The sequence below is a fragment of the Gloeophyllum trabeum genome (genome assembly GCF_000344685.1).
Source record: "Gloeophyllum trabeum ATCC 11539 unplaced genomic scaffold GLOTRscaffold_00010, whole genome shotgun sequence".
Taxonomy (NCBI): domain Eukaryota; kingdom Fungi; phylum Basidiomycota; class Agaricomycetes; order Gloeophyllales; family Gloeophyllaceae; genus Gloeophyllum; species Gloeophyllum trabeum.
In genome coordinates this window covers 1,252,898-1,276,054 of record NW_006920419.1, presented here as the reverse complement: position 1 = coordinate 1,276,054, position 23,157 = coordinate 1,252,898, and the positions used below count along the sequence as shown (strand labels likewise).

General features: G+C 51.5%; 10 protein-coding genes across 10 annotated transcripts; 3 read left to right on the top strand and 7 right to left on the bottom strand.

The window, feature by feature from the left end:
* Positions 1 to 1,790: 1,790 nt before the first annotated feature.
* On the bottom strand, positions 1,791 to 3,707 carry GLOTRDRAFT_44705 (cytochrome P450; the record flags this gene model as incomplete). Its single annotated transcript, XM_007869508.1, has 11 exons — positions 1,791 to 1,875; positions 1,935 to 2,078; positions 2,131 to 2,259; positions 2,314 to 2,395; positions 2,448 to 2,637; positions 2,686 to 2,709; positions 2,762 to 2,875; positions 2,930 to 3,045; positions 3,103 to 3,161; positions 3,310 to 3,498; positions 3,547 to 3,707. 11 exons carry the CDS (start codon positions 3,705 to 3,707, stop codon positions 1,791 to 1,793), a joined length of 1,293 nt encoding a protein of 430 aa, XP_007867699.1.
* Positions 3,708 to 5,459: 1,752 nt separating this feature from the next.
* Positions 5,460 to 6,816, bottom strand: GLOTRDRAFT_139885 (Aldo/keto reductase; the record flags this gene model as incomplete). The annotated part of the gene is made up of 6 exons (XM_007869865.1): positions 6,636 to 6,816; positions 6,493 to 6,578; positions 6,282 to 6,449; positions 5,954 to 6,230; positions 5,684 to 5,890; positions 5,460 to 5,627 (listed from the first exon to the last, which is right to left on the bottom strand). The coding sequence occupies exons 1-6, from the start codon at positions 6,750 to 6,752 to the stop codon at positions 5,460 to 5,462; spliced, it is 1,023 nt and encodes a 340-aa protein (XP_007868056.1). The 5' UTR covers positions 6,753 to 6,816.
* A 3,109-nt stretch (positions 6,817 to 9,925) lies between these two features.
* On the bottom strand, positions 9,926 to 11,264 carry GLOTRDRAFT_44989 (uncharacterized protein; the record flags this gene model as incomplete). Its single annotated transcript, XM_007869528.1, has 4 exons — positions 9,926 to 10,473; positions 10,539 to 10,698; positions 10,753 to 11,064; positions 11,115 to 11,264. The coding sequence occupies 4 exons, from the start codon at positions 11,262 to 11,264 to the stop codon at positions 9,926 to 9,928; spliced, it is 1,170 nt and encodes a 389-aa protein (XP_007867719.1).
* A 1,533-nt stretch (positions 11,265 to 12,797) lies between these two features.
* Positions 12,798 to 13,700, top strand: GLOTRDRAFT_94923 (uncharacterized protein; the record flags this gene model as incomplete). The annotated part of the gene is made up of 7 exons (XM_007869864.1): positions 12,798 to 12,836; positions 12,890 to 13,017; positions 13,064 to 13,077; positions 13,126 to 13,317; positions 13,350 to 13,410; positions 13,486 to 13,590; positions 13,619 to 13,700. 7 exons carry the CDS (start codon positions 12,798 to 12,800, stop codon positions 13,698 to 13,700), a joined length of 621 nt encoding a protein of 206 aa, XP_007868055.1.
* A 401-nt stretch (positions 13,701 to 14,101) lies between these two features.
* GLOTRDRAFT_78861 (Aldo/keto reductase) lies at positions 14,102 to 15,386 on the top strand (the record flags this gene model as incomplete). Its single annotated transcript, XM_007869863.1, has 6 exons — positions 14,102 to 14,210; positions 14,246 to 14,360; positions 14,406 to 14,573; positions 14,625 to 14,901; positions 14,963 to 15,169; positions 15,225 to 15,386. 6 exons carry the CDS (start codon positions 14,102 to 14,104, stop codon positions 15,384 to 15,386), a joined length of 1,038 nt encoding a protein of 345 aa, XP_007868054.1.
* A 457-nt stretch (positions 15,387 to 15,843) lies between these two features.
* GLOTRDRAFT_139882 (uncharacterized protein) lies at positions 15,844 to 16,887 on the top strand (the record flags this gene model as incomplete). Its single annotated transcript, XM_007869862.1, has 1 exon — positions 15,844 to 16,887. One exon carries the CDS (start codon positions 15,844 to 15,846, stop codon positions 16,885 to 16,887), a length of 1,044 nt encoding a protein of 347 aa, XP_007868053.1.
* Positions 16,624 to 18,724, bottom strand: GLOTRDRAFT_78858 (translation initiation factor eIF4e). The gene is made up of 3 exons (XM_007869861.1): positions 18,134 to 18,724; positions 17,557 to 18,082; positions 16,624 to 17,507 (listed from the first exon to the last, which is right to left on the bottom strand). Exons 1-3 carry the CDS (start codon positions 18,715 to 18,717, stop codon positions 17,271 to 17,273), a joined length of 1,347 nt encoding a protein of 448 aa, XP_007868052.1. The 5' UTR covers positions 18,718 to 18,724; the 3' UTR covers positions 16,624 to 17,270.
* A 291-nt stretch (positions 18,725 to 19,015) lies between these two features.
* On the bottom strand, positions 19,016 to 20,677 carry GLOTRDRAFT_122268 (Aldo/keto reductase). The gene is made up of 5 exons (XM_007869860.1): positions 20,641 to 20,677; positions 20,413 to 20,586; positions 20,266 to 20,351; positions 19,450 to 19,669; positions 19,016 to 19,393 (listed from the first exon to the last, which is right to left on the bottom strand). The coding sequence occupies exons 2-5, from the start codon at positions 20,524 to 20,526 to the stop codon at positions 19,232 to 19,234; spliced, it is 582 nt and encodes a 193-aa protein (XP_007868051.1). The 5' UTR covers positions 20,527 to 20,586; positions 20,641 to 20,677; the 3' UTR covers positions 19,016 to 19,231.
* A 218-nt stretch (positions 20,678 to 20,895) lies between these two features.
* GLOTRDRAFT_111776 (uncharacterized protein) lies at positions 20,896 to 21,749 on the bottom strand. Its single transcript, XM_007869859.1, has one exon. The coding sequence runs from the start codon at positions 21,491 to 21,493 to the stop codon at positions 20,999 to 21,001; it is 495 nt and encodes a 164-aa protein (XP_007868050.1). The 5' UTR covers positions 21,494 to 21,749; the 3' UTR covers positions 20,896 to 20,998.
* Positions 21,731 to 22,468, bottom strand: GLOTRDRAFT_139878 (uncharacterized protein). Its single transcript, XM_007869858.1, has one exon. It carries the CDS (start codon positions 22,435 to 22,437, stop codon positions 21,943 to 21,945), a length of 495 nt encoding a protein of 164 aa, XP_007868049.1. The 5' UTR covers positions 22,438 to 22,468; the 3' UTR covers positions 21,731 to 21,942.
* Positions 22,469 to 23,157: the final 689 nt, after the last annotated feature.

The window sequence follows — 23,157 nt, the reverse complement described above, 5'->3', positions numbered from 1 at the left end:
CGGACTTCCCAACACCCTCGAGGCGTACTCGGACCCATCAGCGATTTATCTCGCGCACCGAAGCTCCGGAGTTACTTAACCAATGCGACTTCTAGCTGCGTTAGATCCGGGACCCGCGGACACTTCTATCGAGGGGCGTCTTCCTCATGCCCACCCTCCAGCACTCACTCCCCCTCGTTTCCGTCAAGATACCGAAGGTGCGGACGCATACGAGTCACCATAAGGTCAGCATCAGTCAGCAAACGGCCGGAGGTAATTAACACGTGACCGGCGTGTCGCACGGAGTGATGGGACCGCTTGGGTCAGGTGGTGAAGCGTCGAGGCGACCTATAGGGGCTGGAAAGAGCAAGTGGGAGCGCAAGAGAGTCGTATGGTATATGGTATAGCGGAGGAAAGTGCTGAGCAATCCTGTGGGTAGCGGCGTTTATTTGTTATTTATCTCCGAACGGTCGCAAAGCCATTCCTGTAGTATAAATTGTACAAAGTAGCATACAGAAAAATAAGTTTCGACTTCACCATCTCAGAGAATTAGCATTACGATCTCAGCGACCCGAGAAGTTCGAAAGCGTCGAACTTAGCGAATTATAGCCGATCCTAGCTTTGCCAATAGGCCTGACTCGTCGAGTGAATTATCTCCGCCATCGATCCAACTAGCTCCGGTGAGTCTCGCATAGTGAAATAAAATTAACCAAGTTTCTCTAGCAATTTCTACTCCCGTGGGCCCGAACCTACACTCGGTTTCGTGGTTTGCGACTTTGTCTGCGATTTTCCGGAGATAAATACTCCGGAGCGTCCCTTAGTGTTTGTTTCAGGCGTCAAGGTTTTGTTTTATTTTTCTAGGTCTTCCTACGGACTACCCTACGGCGTCTTACTCCTCCTTTCCCCCTCGAACTATTAAATACCCTTCAGTTGTCTCGGACCGCCTTCACCCATATCACGGGGTCTAGGTTTATTTCCTTTGGTCCTTGGTGATTGTTGTGTGTCAGTGCATATCACCGGTTGGCACAATATCTGAAGAAAAGAGTTCAGGGAGTAGAATGGGAACGAAACAAGGATATCGCACGTAGTCTTCTGGCACGACTGGGTATCCATATTCGTTTGTTCTCAAGGCGAGTGCTGATCCCAACAGCCACAGTAAAGGGAGGGGGCTTTCCATTGACCGCCATAGGACGTCCAACGCTGGCTGGCAAAATCCACAACAGGTTAGGACGAGACTGGCCAGATCGTGGCGTGCTGCTCTTATAGTTTGTAACTCACTCTGAGGCCTATCAGGCCTCGCATCCATCACGAAGCGGAAGATCTTATCGAGAATCTCGACTGGCAGCTGAACGACCATCTCGCTCGTGGGTAGTATGAACGATCTATCTGCAACTGTAAGTGTTTCTGCAGCGTGATGTGAAGTGTTTAGCCAGGCAGGAGATTCAGCCCGATACCAGACAGGGCACGGGAGACACAACTTGGGAAAAAGAACCAAAGTTAGCGCTGTCTTTGATATCTGATCCCAATGGACCACAGTGATCCGAACGCACATGAGAATCGAGGCTTGGCGATTTGACGTTAAGAGCGACGACTCTATGACAGTGATATGCTGGTCGATGAGAGCCGGACTTAGCGGGTCCGTCAGAAAGAACCCGGCATTTGCCTTTGCCTTATCAAACCTTTGTTTCTCCCTGCATTAAATAAAGGCGGTGCAGCCACGATCATATATTGTGTGGAGGGATTGTAGCATAGACAACATGAATGAACAGACAATATTCGAGATTCTAAGCCATGCCAGGCGATGTATCTTATTAATCCTCTTCTTGCAAATGCAAAATCAATTCCTGCATCGCTTCCGAACGGGGCCTAACGTTGCATTCAAAGCTATCAGCCATCCTAGCGGAGGTAGGTCACTCAACCTCTCAGACTGATTAATATGCACTGGGGTTGCTTACGAGACGAGACCGGATGAGTATTCTGGGGCAAGGCGCACGGGTTTGCCCTCCGCATCGCGAGGCGCCTCGATGACGAAACAGGCAAGGATATGGGATACGATGAGAAACAGCCAGTCATTAGCAAACCATCTACCCTGGCAGACTCTAATGGACAAGGTAAGAGCAGGTGTGCCGAAGGATGCATGGTGCGACTTACCGGCGACCAAATCCGAATGCCACATCTTCAGGATCCTTGCCAGTCAAGTCCAACTTGCCATCCTTAATGAATCGGTCTGGTTCAAACCTTTCGGGTTCATAATAAACTTCAGGGTTGTGTAAAATCGACCTTCCGGTTGGATCGTCAGCATTCACAGGTTCTTCGCGGAACAGAACGACATACCAAACGTTGGGGACTATCACAGAGCCCGACGGTATGAAATACCCTTCATACTCGTCATCAGAGACAGACATGTGAGGAAAGCCTAGAATAATATGCATCAACCATGCGAGAAGGGCAAAATGTGGTTGGATTACCGTATGGTATTACAGGCCGCCACCTGTGAACTTCCTTGATGATCGCACACACATATGGCAGGTTAATTTGGTCCTTGAACTCAGGCAGTCGACCATATCCCACGACTGCATCCAGTTCTTCTTGCGCCTTGCGCTGAACATAAGGATTATTCGCCATTGCTAGGAAGAAGTTCCGGGTGAATGCCGTGATCTGAAGCAGATTAGGTCATATAAAACATTGAAGAAGTTTAAGACCAACAGTATCTGTTCCAGCTATGATATACTTGGAGATAAATATCAGCGGACCCATATACACAATATCATAGCGTACCAACATATCCTAATGCGGCAGTGCTTCTGGCGAGGACATCTGCTTGCTTCTGATCGGGGTCTTGCAAGACTTTGTGAATCAGCGTCGAAGCCACCGACGGCAATGCTTCACCCTTAACCTGAAGCTGTGCGTCAGATTGATCTGGAAGATGTTCTGCCTGGATGGAACTCACAAATCTCTCCTTAGTCTCCTCATACGGTATATCTCGCATGTCCAATCCCCACTGCTTCCATATCACTGCCTTACGTTTAAAGCTTGCGAATGGGAACCAGGTAGGAATATACTTCACTGGAGAGAAATGATTGCTTAGTAATGAGGGTCAGACCAAGAAGTAAGGGCGAGTACAAATGGGTAATAGATCGACGAGGAAAGCACCGGGTGTGACCGCTTCCACCATTGGTTCACTGCCCTTCACCACGATTTTCAGATACTTATCTATGTCGTCCCTCTGAGAGATGCCATATGAGACACCCATGACTAGGGCACCGAACGCACTTTAATATAGACGGCGGTTACAGTCAACTACTCTCAGAAACTGTTGAAATAACTCACTAGTGCGTGTGCTCCAAGAATTTGGAAGGGTCTTGAAGAAGGCGGCCTAGCATCTCATGCGACTCCCGTACTTGAACGTCCCGATATTTCGGGCACACCGCTGAATTGAAGAACTGGTGGAACGACCGTCTATGCTTTCTCCATTTATCTCCGTACGGCATAAGGGATGTATTCCAGTTCCAGCCAATTCTGCCGCAGTAGTCAAGACACTGATCATCGGAGTACTAGACGGCTTACAGGTCATTCACCATGGGAGCAGCCGGACGACTCGAGTATATCGTAGACCTAGTTTCCAGTAAATCTTGAGCTCTTTTCAGCGAGCCGAGGATGATCATGTGTTGACCCATGATGCGTACGGATACCAGGTCACCTGAACCTCGCGCAACAGTGGTCAGCATGTGCCCACCAGCTAGCACAAGTAGCGTACCATATAGCTTGACCCATTTATCGTAAGTGAGTTCGGGGTGTACATGAGGAAGATCGAACAATTTCCCGATGATTGGCCAGCCCGGAGGCCCAGGAGGCAAAGGGAGCCGTCGCGGATTCCTGCCGCTAAGCCTTGAGTACCTGAGCCCTACGAGCACAAAGAATAACGATATGATGATGAGCCAGGACATCATCTTCTCAGAAAGTAATCGATTATCCGGGCTATGTGAGGCGCAGACCAGGACAAGGTCCCAGTACCATGGAAACTACCGTCTTTTATGACACCATCCTTGGAGCAACACTAGGTTTCGCCACATTATCTGCCGGAGGCCTGCATGTCAGTTTGAGTTCAGGGACATCTTGTGGCCGTGCACATCGTCAGCTCCAGATCGGAGACGTCGGAGTCGGATCGAGGGTCCACGTACTTGTGGCTGATCTAGTAGTCTCAAACGTTAGCAATGCAACTAGGGCGGGAGTAGTTGATTGACCGGCAGTGGAGTGAAACGTAGCCGAAAAAGTTTACAGTCGTTCATTGGGTACCACCATGAAGCAAGTCTTGCCTCAACACGGTAGAACCGAACCTACTTCTCATGCTGAATCAGAACATCTCTGCTAGAGATATTATGCGCAGACAGCGGGAATGTTTACCGTCGTCCATGGGTTGCCCCCATGAAGCAAGTCTTGCCTCAACTAGCAAAGTTTAAACTGCCTCTCATGCTGAATCAGAACATCTCGCAGGACCCGTATCATCCACTGGCCGGTTGATGAAGAATGCATACTAAAAACGGGGGCTGAGTTAGCGCTTAGTGGCAGATATACGAGTATCTCACTGAACCGGATTGCCAGTGAGCGGCAGTGGAAACGAGTTGTTTTCAGACGAGGTCACGTCCGTATTTCTGCAGTATTGAGCAGGACTCACGAGCTGCATCTATTTATAGATGATTGTGGCAACTTGACACTTTGTTCTGCCGCGAGCCAGCTTTATCAAGTTCTGTTATCTCAGTCCGCGCTCACCGCTGTGTGCGACGACGTATTCAGAACATTCACCATCACTCGGTGGGACGCTTTCATATACGCCTGGCGAGGGAGAGCTGGTAGTCAGTTGCAAAACGATTGCGAAAGTTGAGGTTTTCGCTGCTGCTACAAAACGCGGTACGGACTGCGGGAGTTGCAGTCTTTAGGGGCAGCAAAAGATTGTACGAAAGTGAATTCCGCGGGCTCTGATTGTCTGGTTCCTATAATATTCCCGGTCCTGAAGACTGCAACTCCCGACTCGGATGTGCGTACGTATGACATCCTTTGGCTCACGCCGCCAACGTCCAGCTGGCCGCGAAGACTCATAAATTCAGGCCTAGTGCTTGGTTTTGGAGCTACCGCTATGAGTAAAAATACGACTAGATGCTATCGTTTTACAGTCAGCCGGGACTCATCCGGTACCAGCTTCGATCCGCAAGGTATAGTACGCTAGGAGACGGTTGACGGCGCTTCCACGGGTTTCGTGGTCACTGTCTAATCTCATCCGAGCCATCCCAGCCTTTGATCCCTGCTTTCGCATTCCAGGTACCTATCTGATCGCTACCGCTAGGTCTCCCGACACACGATAATTAGGGAAAGGTGATAGTACCAATTTGGTGCTAATCACCCCCCGAGAGCGTACGATAAGCTCCGAATCGGGTCTCGTTGCTTGCACCTTACAGACGTTCACAACATACATTCGTGGACGCTCACATCTGATTTGCCAAAGCGGGAGTGTCGGCGTAGAGCGTCTCAACCATTCCCGGAGGATACCGTGTTCCTTGCGCGGAATCGGACTTCTCAGCCAAAATCCGAATCTCCTGAATTTCCTCCTCTGTAAGCTTAATCGATGTAGCACCTAAGTTCTCTCGCAGGTTCTGTGCGGCCGGGATGAGCGAATTACTATGCCTTCACGAAGAATAATGACGCTGACCTCAACCTTTGTCGTCCCTGGGATGGGGATGACGTCGTCGCCTTGAGCTAAGAGCCAGGCGAGGGCAACTTGCCCAGCCGTCGCACCATGCCGTTCACCAATGGTTTTCAATCCATCTGCGAGCTTGAGGATGTTGGGAAAGTTCTCCCTCGAGTATCTAGGGACACTTCTACGCCAATCACCTTCAGAGAAGTCATCAGGAGATCTCTGTGGCGAACAGCTTATGGTCAAATGAAGTCCTGCACTAAGTAGGGGCAATACATCACTCACGAATCTCCCAGTCAGTAGGCCTCTGCCTAACGGGCTATAAGCGACGATTTTGACGCCCAATTCCCGAGCCGTCTTCAAGAGGCCGATCTTCTCGTCTTCAATATCCAGGGTGAATGGGGAGTATTCCACTTCGATAGCGGCGATCGGGTGCACTGCATGTGCTCGTCGCAAGGTAGCCGAGGATATCTCGGACAACCCGAGGTACCTCACTTTCCCTTCTTTGACGAGTTCAGCCATAGCCCCGACAGTCAGCTCAATGGGTACTTTCGGGTCAGCACTGTCCGAAGGTCAGACCAAGATCAATCTTCAATGGAACTGGCGTGCATACCGGTGAAGATAGTAGAGATCAACGTAGTCCGTGCGTAATCTCTTCAATGACTTCTCTATGCACTCCCTGACATATTCTGGCTCGCCATTGATTAGGCGATCCGGCTGGCGAGCGAAGCCGAACTTGGTAGCGAGGAAGATGTCCTTTCGTTTTCCAGTTTTGTCGAGCCTGACCAGTCAGACAATAAACCCTATCTCCAGAGGATACATACCATTTACCAATCAGTTCCTCCGAGTCGTTGTAGGAGTTCGCTGTGTCCCAATTGGTGCAGCCGCTCTCGAACAGTAAGTCAAGAAACTGATGAAACTATATCAGCTCAACAGGAACTATATTAGGGGTACTTGTGCTCTGTACCTTGAGGCGATCTTCATCAGGCAAGGGCTTGCCGTAGTGAGCAGCTATACCCATCGCTCCATAGCCAATGGCGGTGACAGAATCCTCTCCGATTTTACGCGTAGGCAATGGCGACATGACGGATACAGCAGAGACGATTTACTGTACGTCCGTTGAGGACTTATTCTTTCATTTCCCTGCCGCTTATAAAGCCGAGGGGTGGTATAGGCCTTGCCATTGGAACGCGTGCTGCACTCTTCCTTACCACCGTTTATCAGCTCCAGAGAACGCAGGAGACTGAGAAGAACGACAATGCATCATGTGGTGGAGGTATGTTTTCAGTCAGACGCCGTGCGATGCCGTGGTAAGATCTTGATCAGGCAAATACGGGGGGATGTATCCTCCGACAGCCCCTGAAGATAGCTTCCCGAAGATTATTAAGTTGTAAAGTGCACGTCTGAATACCCACCACTGCCGCCAGGATGCGTGGTCATAGGAGAGGCACTGCATGCCGCTTAGCAGATAAGAAAGAATCATCGATCCTTGTTTGCAGATGGATCTGTAAATACTGTATCGGTGCAATGCTATGCCATCAGGATACGAATCGATGGCCGTACATAGTGTTGTAGTTTTGAACATAGTTCCAGCCGATCCCGAAGCATACTGTATGTTCAGACCCTTGATATAATAAGTACGCCCTGAAGATCTGCCAGGAAGCTGTTCGTCATTCTACCTCATTCGGCATGCACCTGCAACTGTGAACCTGCAACTGTGAATGTAGGATTAGATGCCGTGTCGCATCCAAACGGGGCTTGAGACGACATTCAAATGGATCTGCAATGCTAGGAGCGAAGTCTCTTAACCTCGTTAACATGTACAGGAATAACTTACGAAATAACACCAGACGAGAAATCTGGAGCAAGATGCTCAGGCCTGTCCTGCACGTCACAAGGGGCTGTGAATACGAAACAAGCGAGGACCTGGGAGACGAGGAGATAATTCAAGTCATTGGCATCCCATCTACCGTGGCAAACTCTAGAAGGTCCCGTATTAGAACAGACATGCCGACTGTGCCGGAGGTTAGGGCTTACCGGAGACCAAATTCGAACACTGCTTCGTCAGAATCCTTGCCAGTTAGGTCTAGCCTGCCCCTCTCGATGAACCGTTCCGGTTCAAAGGTTTCTGCATCAGGGTACACTTCAGGGTCGTGTAGTATCGACCTTCCGTGTTCGTCGTCAGTACTTGAGGTCTCCGCGTGCATAAGCCTACCGTATAAGTGAAATATAAGCTGGATCGGTATGTACTTTGGGACTTACCTACATATCCTATTAACGCGGTGCTTCTCGCCAACATATCTGCTTCTTGCTGATCCGGGGCCTCAGATGCTTCCGGTACAGTCGTCATTGATGGCGATGTTTCTGGCCTGAAATCTGCACGTCAATTCATTGTGGGATATAAATTATCTCGGGGGAACTCACAAGTATTCACGCATGTCCAGTGCCAACTGCCTCCATACCCCCGCCCTGCGTTGGAACCCTGCTAGGTAACCAGCTCGGAATGTACTTCACTAAAGGATGTCTCAGTTATGGGGGATTTACCACGGCGCTGTCATACATACGAACCGGCAGGTCACAGGGGTAACGATAGGCAAGAGTGCATATAAGGCCCTCTCCACAATTATGAGGTACCGGTCTCATCTGCTGTCCCAGAGACGCCATATGAGACGTCCGTTACTAAAGATCCGGACATACTATATTGAAATATATTTAACTCCACTCATAAGCTCAACCCGGTATGGCTCACTAGTGTTGGAAGGATCTTGGAGCAAGCGGTCCAGCATTGCTCGCGACTTCCGCAGATAACGTCCCGGTACTTCTGGTAAACCTCTGAATTGAGAAACTGATAGAAGGCCCGCCAATGCTTTCTCCATCTCTCCTTCTACGGCAGTGGTTAGGAAATCGATTGTCGAAAATGCCACTGCACCTACAGATCGTTCACCCTGGATGCATCGGGCCGACTTAAGTAGATCATAGACCTAGTCTGCAGCAAATCCACGGCTTTTGTAGGACCCGAGAATAATTATATTGCGACCAAAGCACGGACAGACGCTAGGTCACCTGGTCCCCGCCTTCCGGTGAAATCGTATCCATGGTCCAGTGTAAGTGATAACTCACCGTAGCCTTAGCCCGGTTATCGCATGTTAGCCATGAGTGCACTACAGGTAAATCGAAAAGATTCCCTATTACGGGGCATCCCGGAGGTCCAGGAGGCAAAGGAAGTATTCGCGGGAGTCGCAGTACTTAGCCCAGCGAGTACGAATAAAAGTGCTACAATGGCGAGAGACAATGTCGTCCCGACGGCAGTTATTGGATTCTTCTGGAAGGCGAGACGTGCATAGAAGACGATAACGTATCAGCTTCTAAATAACATCCGTTGACCGAAAAATAGGTTTCACCGCGTGAGCTGCCATTACTTGGTAGTGGCAGGTCGATAGTGGCGTATTACTATGGGGCCCCGCAAATGTCATGCGCCGCACAGTGTGAGACTCGGAACCGTTGATATACTTACCTCTGCCTTGCCTTGTTCATGATAATGCCATTATACCGTAAAGAGTGAGGAGGATCTCTGCACCACGGCATAGTGTCTGCAAGCGAAGAAGAAAGGCATGACAGAGCGGCGCGCGAGATGACCCGCGATGTCCGGAGGGTTTCCAGTCGTCCATTGGTCGCTACGAGCAAGACACAGCAAAGGGCATAAAGGGCTCCATACAGCCTAGGAACGGCCTTCGCCTGAATAGTGCAGTCGTGATAATCAAGGTAGAGAAGGATGCGCACGAAAGGCAGGGTTCGAAAAAGAGGCACACACATCCCTCAGGACCGATTCTCGGAGCGACTCGTGTTGATATCAGGTACATCAGGTACCCATAGTTTCCGAGTAATTATAACTAGAAGCCTGACCCTGCAATAAGAGCTAGCAGACATGGGCCAATTCACTCAGCAACGACCTCTGAGATCCGCCCTTGAGGCGTAGTTAAGTTAGTGAGGAGCAGGAGAAAGCGGCGATCCACTGCAGGCGTGGCTTCAGAGAAGTGTCTTACCAGCCTGGATTGTGCGCACGACATTGTCCATATCAGCGATACATGAGTTGCGTAGGAACTCAAGGATTGGAGATGCAGTCCGCGGGATTTACGAGCGCTGCGTGACCACAAGCGTACTCAGAGGATATCTGTCAGGCCTCGTTCCCATTCTGACACGTCGAACTAACTAACCTCCTGAAAAAAAGAACTAGTGAACCGTCCGCACCGCCGCAACCTAAGACCACTTCACCCGAAGCACTTTCCTGCCAACACCACCCGTCTTCTCCCACACCGTCTCTACGTCCCCCCTTCTCCTTTTTCGTTCCCTACAGGAATAGATATCTGGATCCTCCACCGCATGGATGAAGTCTGAGACCCCTCCGCCGACGCCGAAGTATAGCACCTTGGCCGCGACAAGGCACAGAGATGTGGGGCTGCCATTCTGCGAGGGTGCAAGTGACAACTTGGCTTCCGTCATTTTCGCGAGAGAGTCATCCTCAGCACAGGCGTCGGATAGGAGCTGTACGAGACTCCCGAGGCTGTCCGTCCGATATATGGTTTCCGAGGTCAGGACAACATCGTATTTACCGTTCGCACGGGAGAGGTCGAAGCTGTCCCAAGACCCGTAAAAGAACCGTATTTTGATATTTAATAATAAAAGCGAAGTACGGAATGCTTCCGTGAGACTTGGAGTTATGGGGAGTTCGTTTGGCTGGGCGGGTTCCACAGGCGGTAGTGGATCTGCTGCGCTCTCTCGATATGACAAAGACGCTGGGGATAAGTCTAAATAAGGTTGAGAGATATATCAGAACAGGGAGTAACAATCAAGAAAGATTCTCTAAACGTACACCATGCCAGGAGGACATTCGGAAATGTGATTAGTTCGAGCACTGAGCGGTTATAATCCTGCAGGTGAATATTGGTTTCTGATGGCGCCTCAGATTGTTGAGAAGATGAGAACAAGCTGCGTAGGATATATAGAGATGGTATAGCGGTCCCACATCCCAGCTAGTCAAAAGCAGTTTAGCACCCCTGAGGCAATATGGGGAAAATCGCATGCACCTCAAGTATCCGCTTCCCATTGTAAGTCAACTTCAGCTCATCCAGATAAGCGGCTAAATCGATACTACATTCCCATGTCTTCAAGCCGCCCTCGTACACTCCCGGTACAAGATCGGACGGCGCGTCGAGAAACTGCAATGCCGTGGCGTGGTCCTCAGCCTGTTCCTCTCCATACCTAGTTTCTTCGCCGGAGCCTGAGATGAGCTGGAAGCGAGCATCGAAGAGGTCCCGCCGAGCGAACGTCAAGTGTTCACCGGACGACAGCAGGGCTTGAAGAGGAGAATACGAGATCAACGACGGAAGACTGCCGAACTGACGTCGTTAAACCCGACCAGCTGTAGAGGTTCGACAAGCTCACGAACAAGATCGTCTAGAGATATCTCTCCGAATGTCTGTGCCGACTCTGGGAGCTCCTTGCCATTCGACTTCTCGTCTACCGTCTTCCCTTCGCTAGCCGAAAAAGCATCCAAGTCGTCAAGGTCGTCTTGAAGATCAAATTCAAACTTGAACATTTTGTACAGCCCGACGCTGCAAGGAGATTGAAGTATGGCGTAGGAGAGAAGCAACTTCAAGGTGGCTGAAGATTGAGGCGGTTGCGTTGTGATTGGTCAGACCTGGGTTGACTTCGAATTCGAGTCTTGGAGGGCTCGCCGCCATATCCGTCATTAGGAACTTATAATCCTCAATTCTTTCATGGACCTCCTTTACGACTCCGCATAGGGTACCGAACTACGCTTAGGGTATTCATCGGCATAAAAACTGGGCTAAAACTCATAAACCTGGCCAAGCTTCCAGTGCTACGTCGATTCATTCTCAGCAGCCCGACGGTGACGATGGTAGCCGGGACGCTGGGAAGGACTGGGTTGCTCGAAAAGCATATTCAGCCGCCTGCGTTGATTCCAGCCGCCTCGCCTTAGCTGCAACTATCCAGAAACACCATATCTCCCATCAACTATGAGATCATCCGCAAGAACCGAATATAGTACAAGCGCTGCCTTCTGCTCAACGCGGGCAAGTGGAACACTCTCAGGACTGGGTTTGCGCTGGACTTCCAGTTCACATTCTTCGCCGATCCGAATTTTGTCAAGATGATAGGATCCCAAACGCTGTTTTTGAACTACATGGGTCCTCACAACCCCATCTTCCAACGCCTTCCAAGGTTCCGCTTCCACGATCGGGGCTACACCAGTCTTTGCGGCGTCTAGACAAAGTTTGGCGGTGGCGTCCAATCAATGACTGGAAACCTTGCCACAATGTATCTCGTTACTCGGCTTGGACGATTTACATGCTACACCCCTCCACTCCAACGCATCTGGTGACGTTGTTATTGTTTGTGTACAACAAAGGGCATCGTACTACCGTGACGCAGACATCTATTCCAGTCGCCACCCATGGACTATCACAAGACGGAAAAAGATTCTTTCTCCAGTATTGTATCAAGGGACGCGGGATGTCACCATCATTCAGATCCACGTACATCATATAGCGAGTATCGTCCGCTTGCCTATGAGATGATATCCTATCTCCTCATTTTATCGCTTATCGCCGTGGTTTTTGCGCTGAAGTACTCACAGCGTAGGAACCCTCGCAGACTTACTTTGCCTCCTGGACCGCCGGGATGGCCCATAATAGGGGCGCTCAAGTCCGGGAATCGCATGCCCTCCTTGGCCGCCTTCTTCAGGACCCCGCCAACTTGCTCAAGCATCCGCGCTTGTAGGTCACTTTGATCTGGCTTCTGAAGGTGAACTGAATATATGCTTACTATAGTACGTTCGGCGCTCTGGTAATGGGTGTCATACGGCATCTCGGTGACAGCTGACCACGATAAATATCTTGAAATCGCGGAGAAGGCCATATCTACAATCAAGCCCGCCGTCAAGCGGGCTCCTTCCTCGTCGATCAGGTACTGATTTGTACGTAGAACCGCTGACTGCCCTAACGCTGAAATGAGCTGACCACGCTGGTTGGTGAAATATATTCCTAGCTGGCTCCCTTTCGCAGACTTCAAGCGCAAGGCACGGATCTGGAAGTAATGGACATTGGATATGCGAGACGTGCCCTACCATGAAACTAAGGACAAATTTGTGAGTGCCCCGAAGGTCAATGTGTTTCAGGGCCCTCTAACACGTATTCGCAGCTCAAGGGTGAAGCAACGCCGTCAGTGGCATCGGCGCTGATGCAGCAAGTATCGGAGGCCTCCGATCAACAGGAAGCAGAGATACTCGCCAGGAACACCGCCGCGCTAGGATACACAGGCGGGCTGCAGTATTGAGTATCGAGCCGGCTGATCTTTCCTGGATATTATCTACAGCTGGCACAGATACCGTGAGCATCGTTCTCTTCCAATCATTTAGTAAGACTTATTTCCTCTAGAGATAGAGGCTTTTACTCGAACTTTCTTCCTGGCCGTGGCGAACGGCCCCCATGTTCAGCGCAAGGCTCAACAGGAGTTGGACGAAGTCTTAGGAGAGTGCCGATTGCCCGAGTTCAACGATCAACCGAACCTGCCATATATTTCTGCTATCATCAAAGAGGTTCAACGATGGCGGGTAATAACACCGTACGGTAGGTCATTCGGGTTGGTATCATTCTTTCAGGTCTATGGGGTACTATCCCGGGGTTCCCGCACATGTCTGTCTCTGACGACGAGTACGAGGGGTAATTCATACCTTCGGGTTCTGTGATATTCGCGAACGTTTGGTATGTCGCACTGCGGGCCTGAGGACTTTCCAGCGCTTACCAGGAGCCCCTAAGGTCCATATTGCATGACCCTGAAGTATGCCCTGAGCCGGAATCATTCAAACCAGCTGCTCCGGACTTCTCGTCTGGTGTCATTTCGTGAGTAGCTTCTGTATTTGCCAACCAGGCTGAGAGGCTCATCTGCCACTAGGAAGGCCGATCAATTTGAGTGCTGTGTCAAGCCCGTTCTGGTGCGACACAGTCTTTGATACTGCAGTAACATTTGCAAGCAGAGGTCCAATGAGGCAGACCGATGAACGGCCTACTTGCACATCGTACATTGTGAAGACGTATTTAATCAACTCCAGTCTGATCGTATTGACCGGGCATTAATAGATCCGTACTTTCAAATTGTGCAGCACTGCAATGGTGAAGATTGATTGATAACAGGAAAAGAACACGATTCTTTGTTATCTATCATGGAGAATGCGAAACAGTGACTCTCCAACACGTTCTCTACAGTCAATGGCGTCGGCATCTAGTGCTGAGTAAGAGCCGCGAAACGCGTACGCGTGTGCTTAAGGTCGATGAGGACGCGGGTATATAAGCTCGAGGGCGGCATGGTCCGGACGACCAAGGTTTCAAGGGAAGTATCACAGCGGAATCCGTCATGTCGCTGCTGCCTACGCGTAAAATCGGACAGGATGTGGTTACTGCCATTGGCTATGGCGCAATGGGTATAGCTGCCTTCTACGGCAAGCCTCTGCCTGATGAGGAGCGTCTTAAGGTACGGAGAGGAGATAATTCTTCATAGTTTCTGTCGGGCTGAAGCTATGCCATCAGTTTCTTGACACGTTGTTCGAAAGCGGCTGCACTAATTGGGACACAGCCAATGTCTACCACGACTCGGAGGAGTTGCTTGGTAAATGGTATGTGCCTTACAGATGTGGGTTTCGTGGACTGACGAATTCCAGGTTCGAGAAAACAGGGAGACGGAAGGACATCTTCCTCGCCACCAAGTTCGGAGTCGCTCGCCAACCGGGCCGGGTGATCAACGGCGACCCAGAATATGTCAGGGAATGCATAGAGAAGTCTTTGAAAAGATTACGCACAAATTATGTTGACCTTTACTATCTTCACCGGTATGCATATCTCTGCAGCCTCTGAGTGATTTGGCACTGATCACTGGCTAGTGCTGACCCGAAAGTGCCCATTGAAATCACCGTCGGAGCTATGGCTGAGCTCGTCAAAGAAGGGAAAGTGAGATACCTTGGCTTGTCCGAGATCTCATCGGCTACATTGCGACGAGCGCACGCTGTGCACCCTATCGCCGCTATCGAAGTGGAATACTCCCCATTCACCCTGGATATTGAGGACGAGAAGATCGGTTTATTGAAGACGGCTCGAGAACTGGGCGTGAAGATCATCGCTTATAGCCCACTCGGCAGAGGACTGCTAACTGGGAGATACGTAAGTGGTATATTACCCGATTCAGTGGGGAGTGTAGTTGACCGTAGGGCATTCGCTGCAGAAATCTCCCGACGACTTCGATGAAGGTGACTTCCGCAGAAGAGTACCTCGATACTCGAAGGAGAACTTCCCCAACATCCTCAAGCTTGTCGATGGTTTGAAGGCCATTGGTGAACGGCATGGTGCGACAGCCGGGCAAGTCGCGCTAGCCTGGCTCCTAGCCCAAGGCGACGATGTCATCCCTATCCCAGGAACGACGAAAGTTGAGGTCAATATCCCTATGCCTCATGATATTCGGGGATTTGCTCATTCTGTTATCATAGAACCTGAAAGAGAACCTAGGTGCTGTATCAGTTAAACTTACACAACAGGAAGTGGAGGAGATTCGGGCTTTGGCTGAGAAGTCCAACTCCGCGCAAGGAGCACGGTATCCGCCAGATCTGGTTGAAACGCTTTTCTCTGATACGCCCCCTCTGGAAAAGTAGAGGTTAGTAATACATACGTTATGCCGTGACGATGTGAACTTTGGCCTGGCTCTGCGACGAGAATGTTACTCAGTTCGAGGTCTCTGTTCCTATCCCCTTGGTCCAAAATTGCAACTGTTGCCTATTCCTGCCCATCTTGCTTAGGAAGAGACGACGAAGGTGCCTGTAGACTGGGACATAAAGGATGAGGAGAGACGCTTGCAGAGCAGCAACGTTGCGCTGTTTGTACATGTTGATGATTGTGGCAAGATAAGGTGAGAACTAGAGTCGGACCACGCGGAGGTTTCCCCTTTGAATTCGCACATCTAATAGCATAGCAGTACGCAGCTCGCTTTCTAGTCCGCTCACGAGCATTCGTTAAGGCTTATACTAGTGGGTTTGGACAGGCCAACAGACTCCAGCTGTCCCCGCTCGTAGACGCGGAAGCTTAAGCCTCATCACTCGCATTGCCAGAGTCATGGACGCGCCGCATCTTTACAAACTGCCGGCGATGAACCGCTTACCAGTCGAAGTCTGGCGGAGAATCTTCAGCTTCGCTTGCCTGGATGATGGCAGAACAGGCCGTTCGCTTTCCCTGGTATCGAAGTACATCAACGAGGCATCAGCTTGTCAGCGGTACCAGTCAGTAGCGCTGGCAGGAGAGTCACAGACAGACCGTTTCATAAAGCAGCTGATGAAACATTGCTCCCGGGAGCGGAGAGTACTTTACCTCTTCATTCGCGACTATCCCAGACGAAGTGGTCCAGTGCTGGAGTACGGCACCCTTTGCCGCATCTTGGTACTGGTCGCCGCATCCCTTCGCGTGCTGTCCTTGCTGATCATCGAGGAAAAGAGAGAATTCATTCTCTCGCCCATCGTGCTTCCTGCGTTGGAAGAGTTGATGGTGCATGGCAACTGCGAGGCGCCGGCAGTCCCCTTCGTCGTTCCGGGCTTCGAGTTCCGAAATCTCAGGTGTATACACATCCAGGGGGTCTTCTACAAATGCAGCATTACCTCTCCTGACGAGTTCCCCTCATTTGACCTGGCTTCAGGAAGAAACGTGGTTCGGAGCATCACCAGCTCTAGCCCCCACTTGACACATATCAGCCTCTCGACCAACCTTGCTATCGAATGGCGGGAAGTACTACAGGAACTCGAGGGATCCGACTCGGATCCCGATTCAACATTGTACCGCTATGGTTTGTCTCCCAACGTGCAGCGCATCCTCGTCCGACCGCTGGTGTCCCACGGGTTAGGCGATTCCTTAGAATATCGAGCCTATCGAACCACACTGGCCTTTCTATCCCACACTGCCGTCAGAGATAACAAAGCACGAATCATTATCCAAGAGGAAGCCCCAATACACGATCTGGTCAAAAATCCAGAGGAGCCACAACGTCTGTGGCTCCGGCACATTCAGGGAGAGGAGAGCTATTGGATGGAGGCAGGAATACCCGCATTAAACCGTAACGCCGCCGGGAGGGCCATTTTAAGAGACGCATTGAATGCGCCCTCAGGCTGATGACTGACTGTTATGTTCATCTAAAACTCCTGGACAGGCCGTGCGATAGCGCTAGCATACTAGCATACGCACATGTAAATATCTACCATACAATGCCTTGGGAGTACGCTAGTGATGACCCCTGCTGTACCTGTCACCCGTTGTACCATCGCCAGGTCGACCGTACTTACATCTCGATGCCACTGGCTGATCCAAAGGCAACCACTTATGCTTACGCCCATGCACGGAGTACTACAACGCATTCAACAATACACAAACTAGCAAGGGGACACCACAAACATTTCGACGGTTTGTACACAACGGTACCACCAAGAATTCCAAGCCCTGATAGCTCTTGACAATTGTACACTTACAAGATACTGCTGAGTTCTTTCACCCGTTCCCTAAGGCTTCTTGCCTCTCCACCCGGCACCGCCGCCAAACCCACCTACACCGAACCCAGCGAAGGCACCGCCCGGCGCAGGTGCACCGCTGATCGGGCTGGCGGCCTCTCCGGGACCAGTAACAGGGCTGCCATACTTTCCTCCGCCGCCGCCCTGGAATGACGAGCGGAAGGAGGATTGCGGCATAGACTGGATGGAAAGGAACTTGTTGGGTGGAGGTCGGTCGTCCGTATTGTACTACATGGACGGTTAGACAGAAGGATTCTGCGGAAGTACTCAGACATACCTGGAACTCTAATCCAATACCATCCGCCTCAGAAACGTCCAGGATCTTCACCATCTTCTTCGCTATCCCGTTCAGCTTCTCCAGGTCGTCCTTGCTCCTCGTCCACAGCTGGATCCGGTCCACTTTGCTCCTCAAACTGACCACGGCACCACAGATCTCATCGCCCTCGTCAAGTTCCTCTCCTACTAGCGCCATCGCAAGCCAACTCCAGCACCGATCCAGCAGCGCTGGGTTATTCTTCATCGTCAGCACCCACTTGCCCCCGTTTGCGTTCGCCTCGTCTTCCCACATCGGCTTGATCCCTGACTTGAAGAGATGGTAGTTTGAATTGCGCTCTAACTTCGACGGCGGCTTCAGCCAGTTAAAGTACCGGCAGAACGACTCCACCGTGTCGAATTCGCCGACAACCGTGAGCCCCGCCTCGTACTCGCCCGACTCAGGTGCCGCGCTGTGCGCGAACGACCCTTCCACGTGGGCCGTCGCAGGCGTGAATGGAACAGCATTTTTCTGGTCGTGGTATAGCGTCCTATTGCCAGCGTTACAACTGGGGTTCGTTTGCAGATGCCGATTCACTTACCACTTGTTCTCCAAGGGGTGCTCGGGTGCCTTTATCCTCAGACCAGGTGTTTGCGGATCTTCAATCGTCTCCGCCTCGGGCGGTTTCGCACTCCCATCAATACTGAGCGTCCGCGCTTTCGCCAGCCTCGCTGTAATCGCATCTAGACTGGGGATGTTCTTGTAGCCTACTTTCACCTTCTTCTCCGTCTCCTGATTCAGTTCCTTCAGCTTCTCCGCGGTCAGCGGCTCGCCCTGATTGTCGGACGGAATGGGGGTGGTGGACTTGGACTCAGGCGGTGACGTCGAGAGAGCCGCCGGCGACGTCGAGCGTGTCGTCGGTGCATTAACTGCTGTCGAGTCGACCGTCGATGCTGACGTTGCACTGGTAGCTAGTGAGCTTGTAGAACCAGTACGCAGTAGAGAGGCCGCCAGCCGAGGCCTCGATGTCGCCGTAGAGGCATTTGAGCTGTCCTTTGCGCCGATGCGGGCGGCCAGCTGGTTCAAGGAGGGAAGTCGACTGCCTGCGGAAGGACGTTCAGGTTTCGGTGCTGGTATATCGCTCGAGCTCGTCGTGGGAGGGGGCGTTGCGGACGTTGTGGACATCGTAGACGACGCGCACTGGCAGTGCAGCCATCGAACGCGGTGTTCCCTGGGCTCTCATTCCATAAATGGAAGGAGGTTAAACTACGTCACTGCCGCCACAATTGGGCTACACTTGCAGTAAATAGATTCATTATAATTTCATTGTACGCAAGAAACGGATAGCTCTATCCAGCAACCTGGCATCAAGCCCAGGTTAACGTTTTTCTTTTCGAAATCTTTTTATCCAGCAGCCTGGTTGCTAGATTATACGTTGTCCGAATCGCCGCATCCGTCCAAAGGTTCGCGACATCGTGACCTTGAGCAAACCATGAGAGGGAGAGGCGGCACTTAGGAAGAAGCAGGGAGCCTGGCAAACAAGCGAGGGGCTCGTAAATCAGACAACAGGTAAAAGTGCGATACAACATATTGTGCGTCATGGCGCTACCTGTCCCGGGGTTGTTCTGGGGAGTCAAACATCCTAAGGGTTTCCTTTCTCAATCCGTGTACATTGCTTATGTTCCCGTACGACCAATGTTTACCTCTGAAGAGGGGGAGTATCAAGGCACAGATAATCGTCCATCCCCGGTGGATACCTCGCTCCTTGCACCGCGTCTGACTTCTCAGCCAGGGCTCGAATCTCCACGATTTCGTCTTGCGTGAGTTCAATTGATGCCGCACCTAGGTTCTCTTGCAGGTTCTGTGCCACAGAAATGAGCGTATTAACACTGCATGGTGCGGTACAGAGATACCAACCTTCACCTTCGTCGTCCCAGGGATTGGGATGACATCCTCCCCTTGGCACAAGAGCCAGGCGAGAGCGATCTGCCCGGCTGTCGCCCCATGCCGCTCACCGATAGCCTTGAGACCGTCGGCCAGCTTGAGGATATTCGGGAAGTTCTCCTTCGAGTACCGAGGAACCACTCTGCGGAAATCACCCTCCTCGAAGTCATCGGGCGATGTCTGTCCCGGGAATCTGTATATAGTCAATAAAAAGCCCGTCCACTGGGCGGAGATACACGACTTAGACTCACGTATCTTCAAGTCAGCAGTCCTCTTCCGAGCAGGCTGTATGCGACGATCGTAGCTCCCAGTTCCCGGGCCGTCTTCAGCAGCCCGATCTGCTCGTCCTCAATGTCCAGGGTGAACGGTGAGTATTCCACCTGGACGGCAGCGATGGGGTGCACTGCGTGCGCCCGGTGGCCGAGGATATCTCGGATAATCCTATATATTGTTCTTTCCTTCTTTGACGAGCTCGTCCATGGGCTCCGACGCTAAGTTCTATGGGCACCTTCGGGTCAGCGCTATGTGGAAAACTTAGACGGTGTAATACAAAGAGAGGACTGATGGACTCGCCGATGAAGGTAATATACGTCAACATAGTCGGCTGATAGTCTCTTCAATGAATTCCCTATGCATTGCTTAACGTAGTCTGGATCGCCGCTGATCGGGCGATCTGCTCAGTGGGTGAAGCCGAATTTCGTGGCAAGAAATATATCCTTGCGCTTCCCGGTGCGCTGGAGCCTATGACTGGTCAGAGGCGATGAATACAAGGTTATCACTTATGCATACCGTCTGCCAATCAACTCCTCCGAGTCGAGATATACATTGGCCGTGTCCCAGTTAGTGCAGCCGCTTTCATACAATGTGTCAAGGAACTACATCGCATATTGATATATATATTAGCACGACAAGATAGACTCATGATTGCTACCCCACCTTGAACCGTTCCTCGTCAGGTAAAGTCTTGCCATAGAAGGCAGAGATGCCCATTGCTTCGTATCCAATAGCGGTGACGGAGTCCTTACCGATTTTGCGCGTAGGCAAGCTCATGAGGGAATGCAGCAGCTAGTTCTTATCCCCCCAGGCCATTCGGATTCATATATATGGCTACTGTCCCTTACCGCCTTAGTGAACGCGTCCTCGCGGCTCGACTGTCATAATTACTCAGCATATTAGTAGCTTTCGGCTTGGTCATGTCCGCTCGGTCCCGCTACAATCAGTAGGGCGCAGAGAGGTGGGGAACCAGAAGCTTGCTTGTTTAACTGCTTGTAGCATTCTATCAGAGAGCAACACTTCCAAGTGGTAGCGGGAAAAGATACACTGCCCGAATCGGCAAATCGCGGGCGGTCGTTTCGTAAGGGGTCCTGGCGCCGCATCCGTTGCTCCTCCTGACTAGGACTGGCGGTCTAGGATCCATGTGTTTCTGCCCATTTCAGTGCAATTTGCTGATATGAAACGTCCACGATGGATATGGAGCAGCAAGAAAGAAAATAACTGCAATTATCTGCTGCATTTGTATCTCCTATGTTTGTACGACTGCCTCCTCGCCCACGTCCCAAGACTTCCCGCCTGGTGTCCTATCCAACACCCCTCTCACGTTCACTTCTGGGTAGGTGCACACGTCCAACGTCTCCCTGCTGCCCCCCACCAGATACACTATTTCGCCCTCCCCGGACTTCAGCGCATGCGCATTTCGCGACCCAGCCGGAAACCCGAAGAAATCACCCTCTTTTATTGGCACATGCTCGACCTCTTTGTCTCCCTCCTTTATTCGCATCACCGCCCCCGCTCCTGCGCTCACGATGTAAACCCATTCATCCTCGTTGCTGTGCCAGTGCAGCACGGTGCTATCGTTATGTGGAGGTACGCGGCATAGGTGGACACCGGTCTTCGTGAGGCCAGTCAGGTCACCCAGGCGCAGCTGCTCTCGGTGAACTTTGGGATTGAGCCTGTGCGATGTCGGTTTGAGAGGGGTTTCTTTGGTATGGATCACGTAAGGCTTTTGCTCGGATGACATGGTGCGACTTCAGTGCAGATGCTGGATTTAGAGGTATGTGTGGAGTTGTTTGTGAAAATGCGCTTTATAGCGAGTTTGCGGCACTGTGGCGAGGCTACGCCGCCTCCCGCTGCACGCACATGCTCAACCCCACGGTGATATCAGCTGACTTCCTGTCGACATTATTGATTCCGGCTGATAGCGTCTTCTCAGGAGTCGGCATTCGTATGCCCGCAGGGAACGCGGCGCTTATACGATCGATGTTTCTGCGGACAATGTGTCTTGGACGACTCGAGTGGGCCTTGTGCTGAGTCGGGAACTCGACATGGCCTGCGCTCTCCGCATACGCGCCCTGGGAGCTCTGTTGATCTGGAACTTAACCGGACATCATCCGCTCGTTCTTGTATAGTGCGCGTAGGTAAGATTTTCTGCTGCAGTTGTTACCCTGAGGCAGCCCGATCGAACCCCGGCTACGCCTGTACAACTGCGTCCTCGCGCACGCCCCACGACTTTCCACCTAGGGTCCTATCCACAATTGCTCTCGCCTTCGCTTCCGGATAGGTGCACACATCCAGCGCCTCTCTGCTGCCACCCACCAGATACAGTATCTCCTGCTCCCCGGACCTCAGCGCGTGCGCATTCTGCGACCCAGCCGGGAACCCGAAAAAATCGCCCTCCTTCACCGGGACGTCCTCGACTTGTTTGACCCCCTCTTTCATACGCATCACCGCCCCCTCTCCTGCGCTTATAACGTAGATCCATTCGTCATCGTTGTTGTGCCAGTGCATGACGGTGCTCTCGTTGTGCGGAGGCAGGCGGCAGAGGTGTACGCCTGTCTTCGTGAGTCCGGTGAGGTCCCCGAGGCGCAGCTGCTCCCGATAGACCTTCGGGTTGAGTTTGTGCGATGTTGGATTTAGGGGGGTTTCATTAGTATGGATAATGTAGGGCTTCTGATCGGATGACATGCTCAGGATTTTGTGTAGGTGCACTGGGGGCGAAGTCAACGGACGAGTTGTCCGTTTCTTTGACGGCCTAGCCGCTTTATAGTGAATGCAGCGGGGCTGCGCTCGCCCCAACCCAATCTTCCGCAGACACATTTTCGACCCCAGGCTCAAATCCGCTGACAGTCTATGTCAGTATATGCTTGGTGCACCCCAACGTTTGGGTGGTTCCCAGGCTCCTAGAACCATCCGTCTCGCGTCCTCGATCCTCTCTGCTAGGGCGTGTGTGAAGATGTTATCTAATATGGCTTATATAATGTAGTTTATTTATAGTTGTATTTCCTGATTAAGCCGAACGGTGAGGATGAGGACGCTATGAGACGGCTGGCCCAACTCGTCGTCCGAGGTTTTACCGGAATTATGTAAGGCGGCTAAGCGACTACGCGCGTCGGTTTATTGACGTTCGTCGACTGCCCGATTTGGATTTCGAGGTGGCTTTCTCGTCGCACCTCAGCCGCCCTTCGAGCATCTCCTCTGCTCGCCGCGCGTCGACGGGGACATGGACATTGTAGCTGTCAATAACAGAATATTGTATATCTGAATTGTTGACTGCATGTACTTCCGGTGAGCATGAGTAGGTACGGGAATCCTCCCACTTCAACAAAGAAAGCAGTGAACAGTTATTTACCACAATAGTGCGGCAGCTACTGTCGCTGTATTTTTATCAAAGTTAAAGTAGATTTA

Bases quoted from the DNA above. Each gene is read 5' to 3' on its own strand.
- GLOTRDRAFT_78858 (XM_007869861.1), bottom strand. From the start codon at position 18,717: ATGTCCACAACGTCCGCAACGCCCCCTCCCACGACGAGCTCGAGCGAT. The intron at 18,083-18,133 runs GTAAGTGAATCG...CGCTGGCAATAG, and splicing joins CACCCCTTGGAGAACAAGTG to GACGCTATACCACGACCAGA. The intron at 17,508-17,556 runs GTATGTCTGAGT...CCGTCCATGTAG, and splicing joins GTATTGGATTAGAGTTCCAG to TACAATACGGACGACCGACC.
- GLOTRDRAFT_122268 (XM_007869860.1), bottom strand. From the start codon at position 20,526: ATGAGCTTGCCTACGCGCAAAATCGGTAAGGACTCCGTCACCGCTATT. The intron at 19,670-20,265 runs GTATGCATAAGT...GACTATATACAG, and splicing joins GAGGAGTTGATTGGCAGACG to ATTCCCGGGACAGACATCGC. The intron at 19,394-19,449 runs GTTGGTATCTCT...TCTGTGGCACAG, and splicing joins CTGGGACGACGAAGGTGAAG to AACCTGCAAGAGAACCTAGG.
- GLOTRDRAFT_111776 (XM_007869859.1), bottom strand. From the start codon at position 21,493: ATGTCATCCGAGCAAAAGCCTTACGTGATCCATACCAAAGAAACCCCT.
- GLOTRDRAFT_139878 (XM_007869858.1), bottom strand. From the start codon at position 22,437: ATGTCATCCGATCAGAAGCCCTACATTATCCATACTAATGAAACCCCC.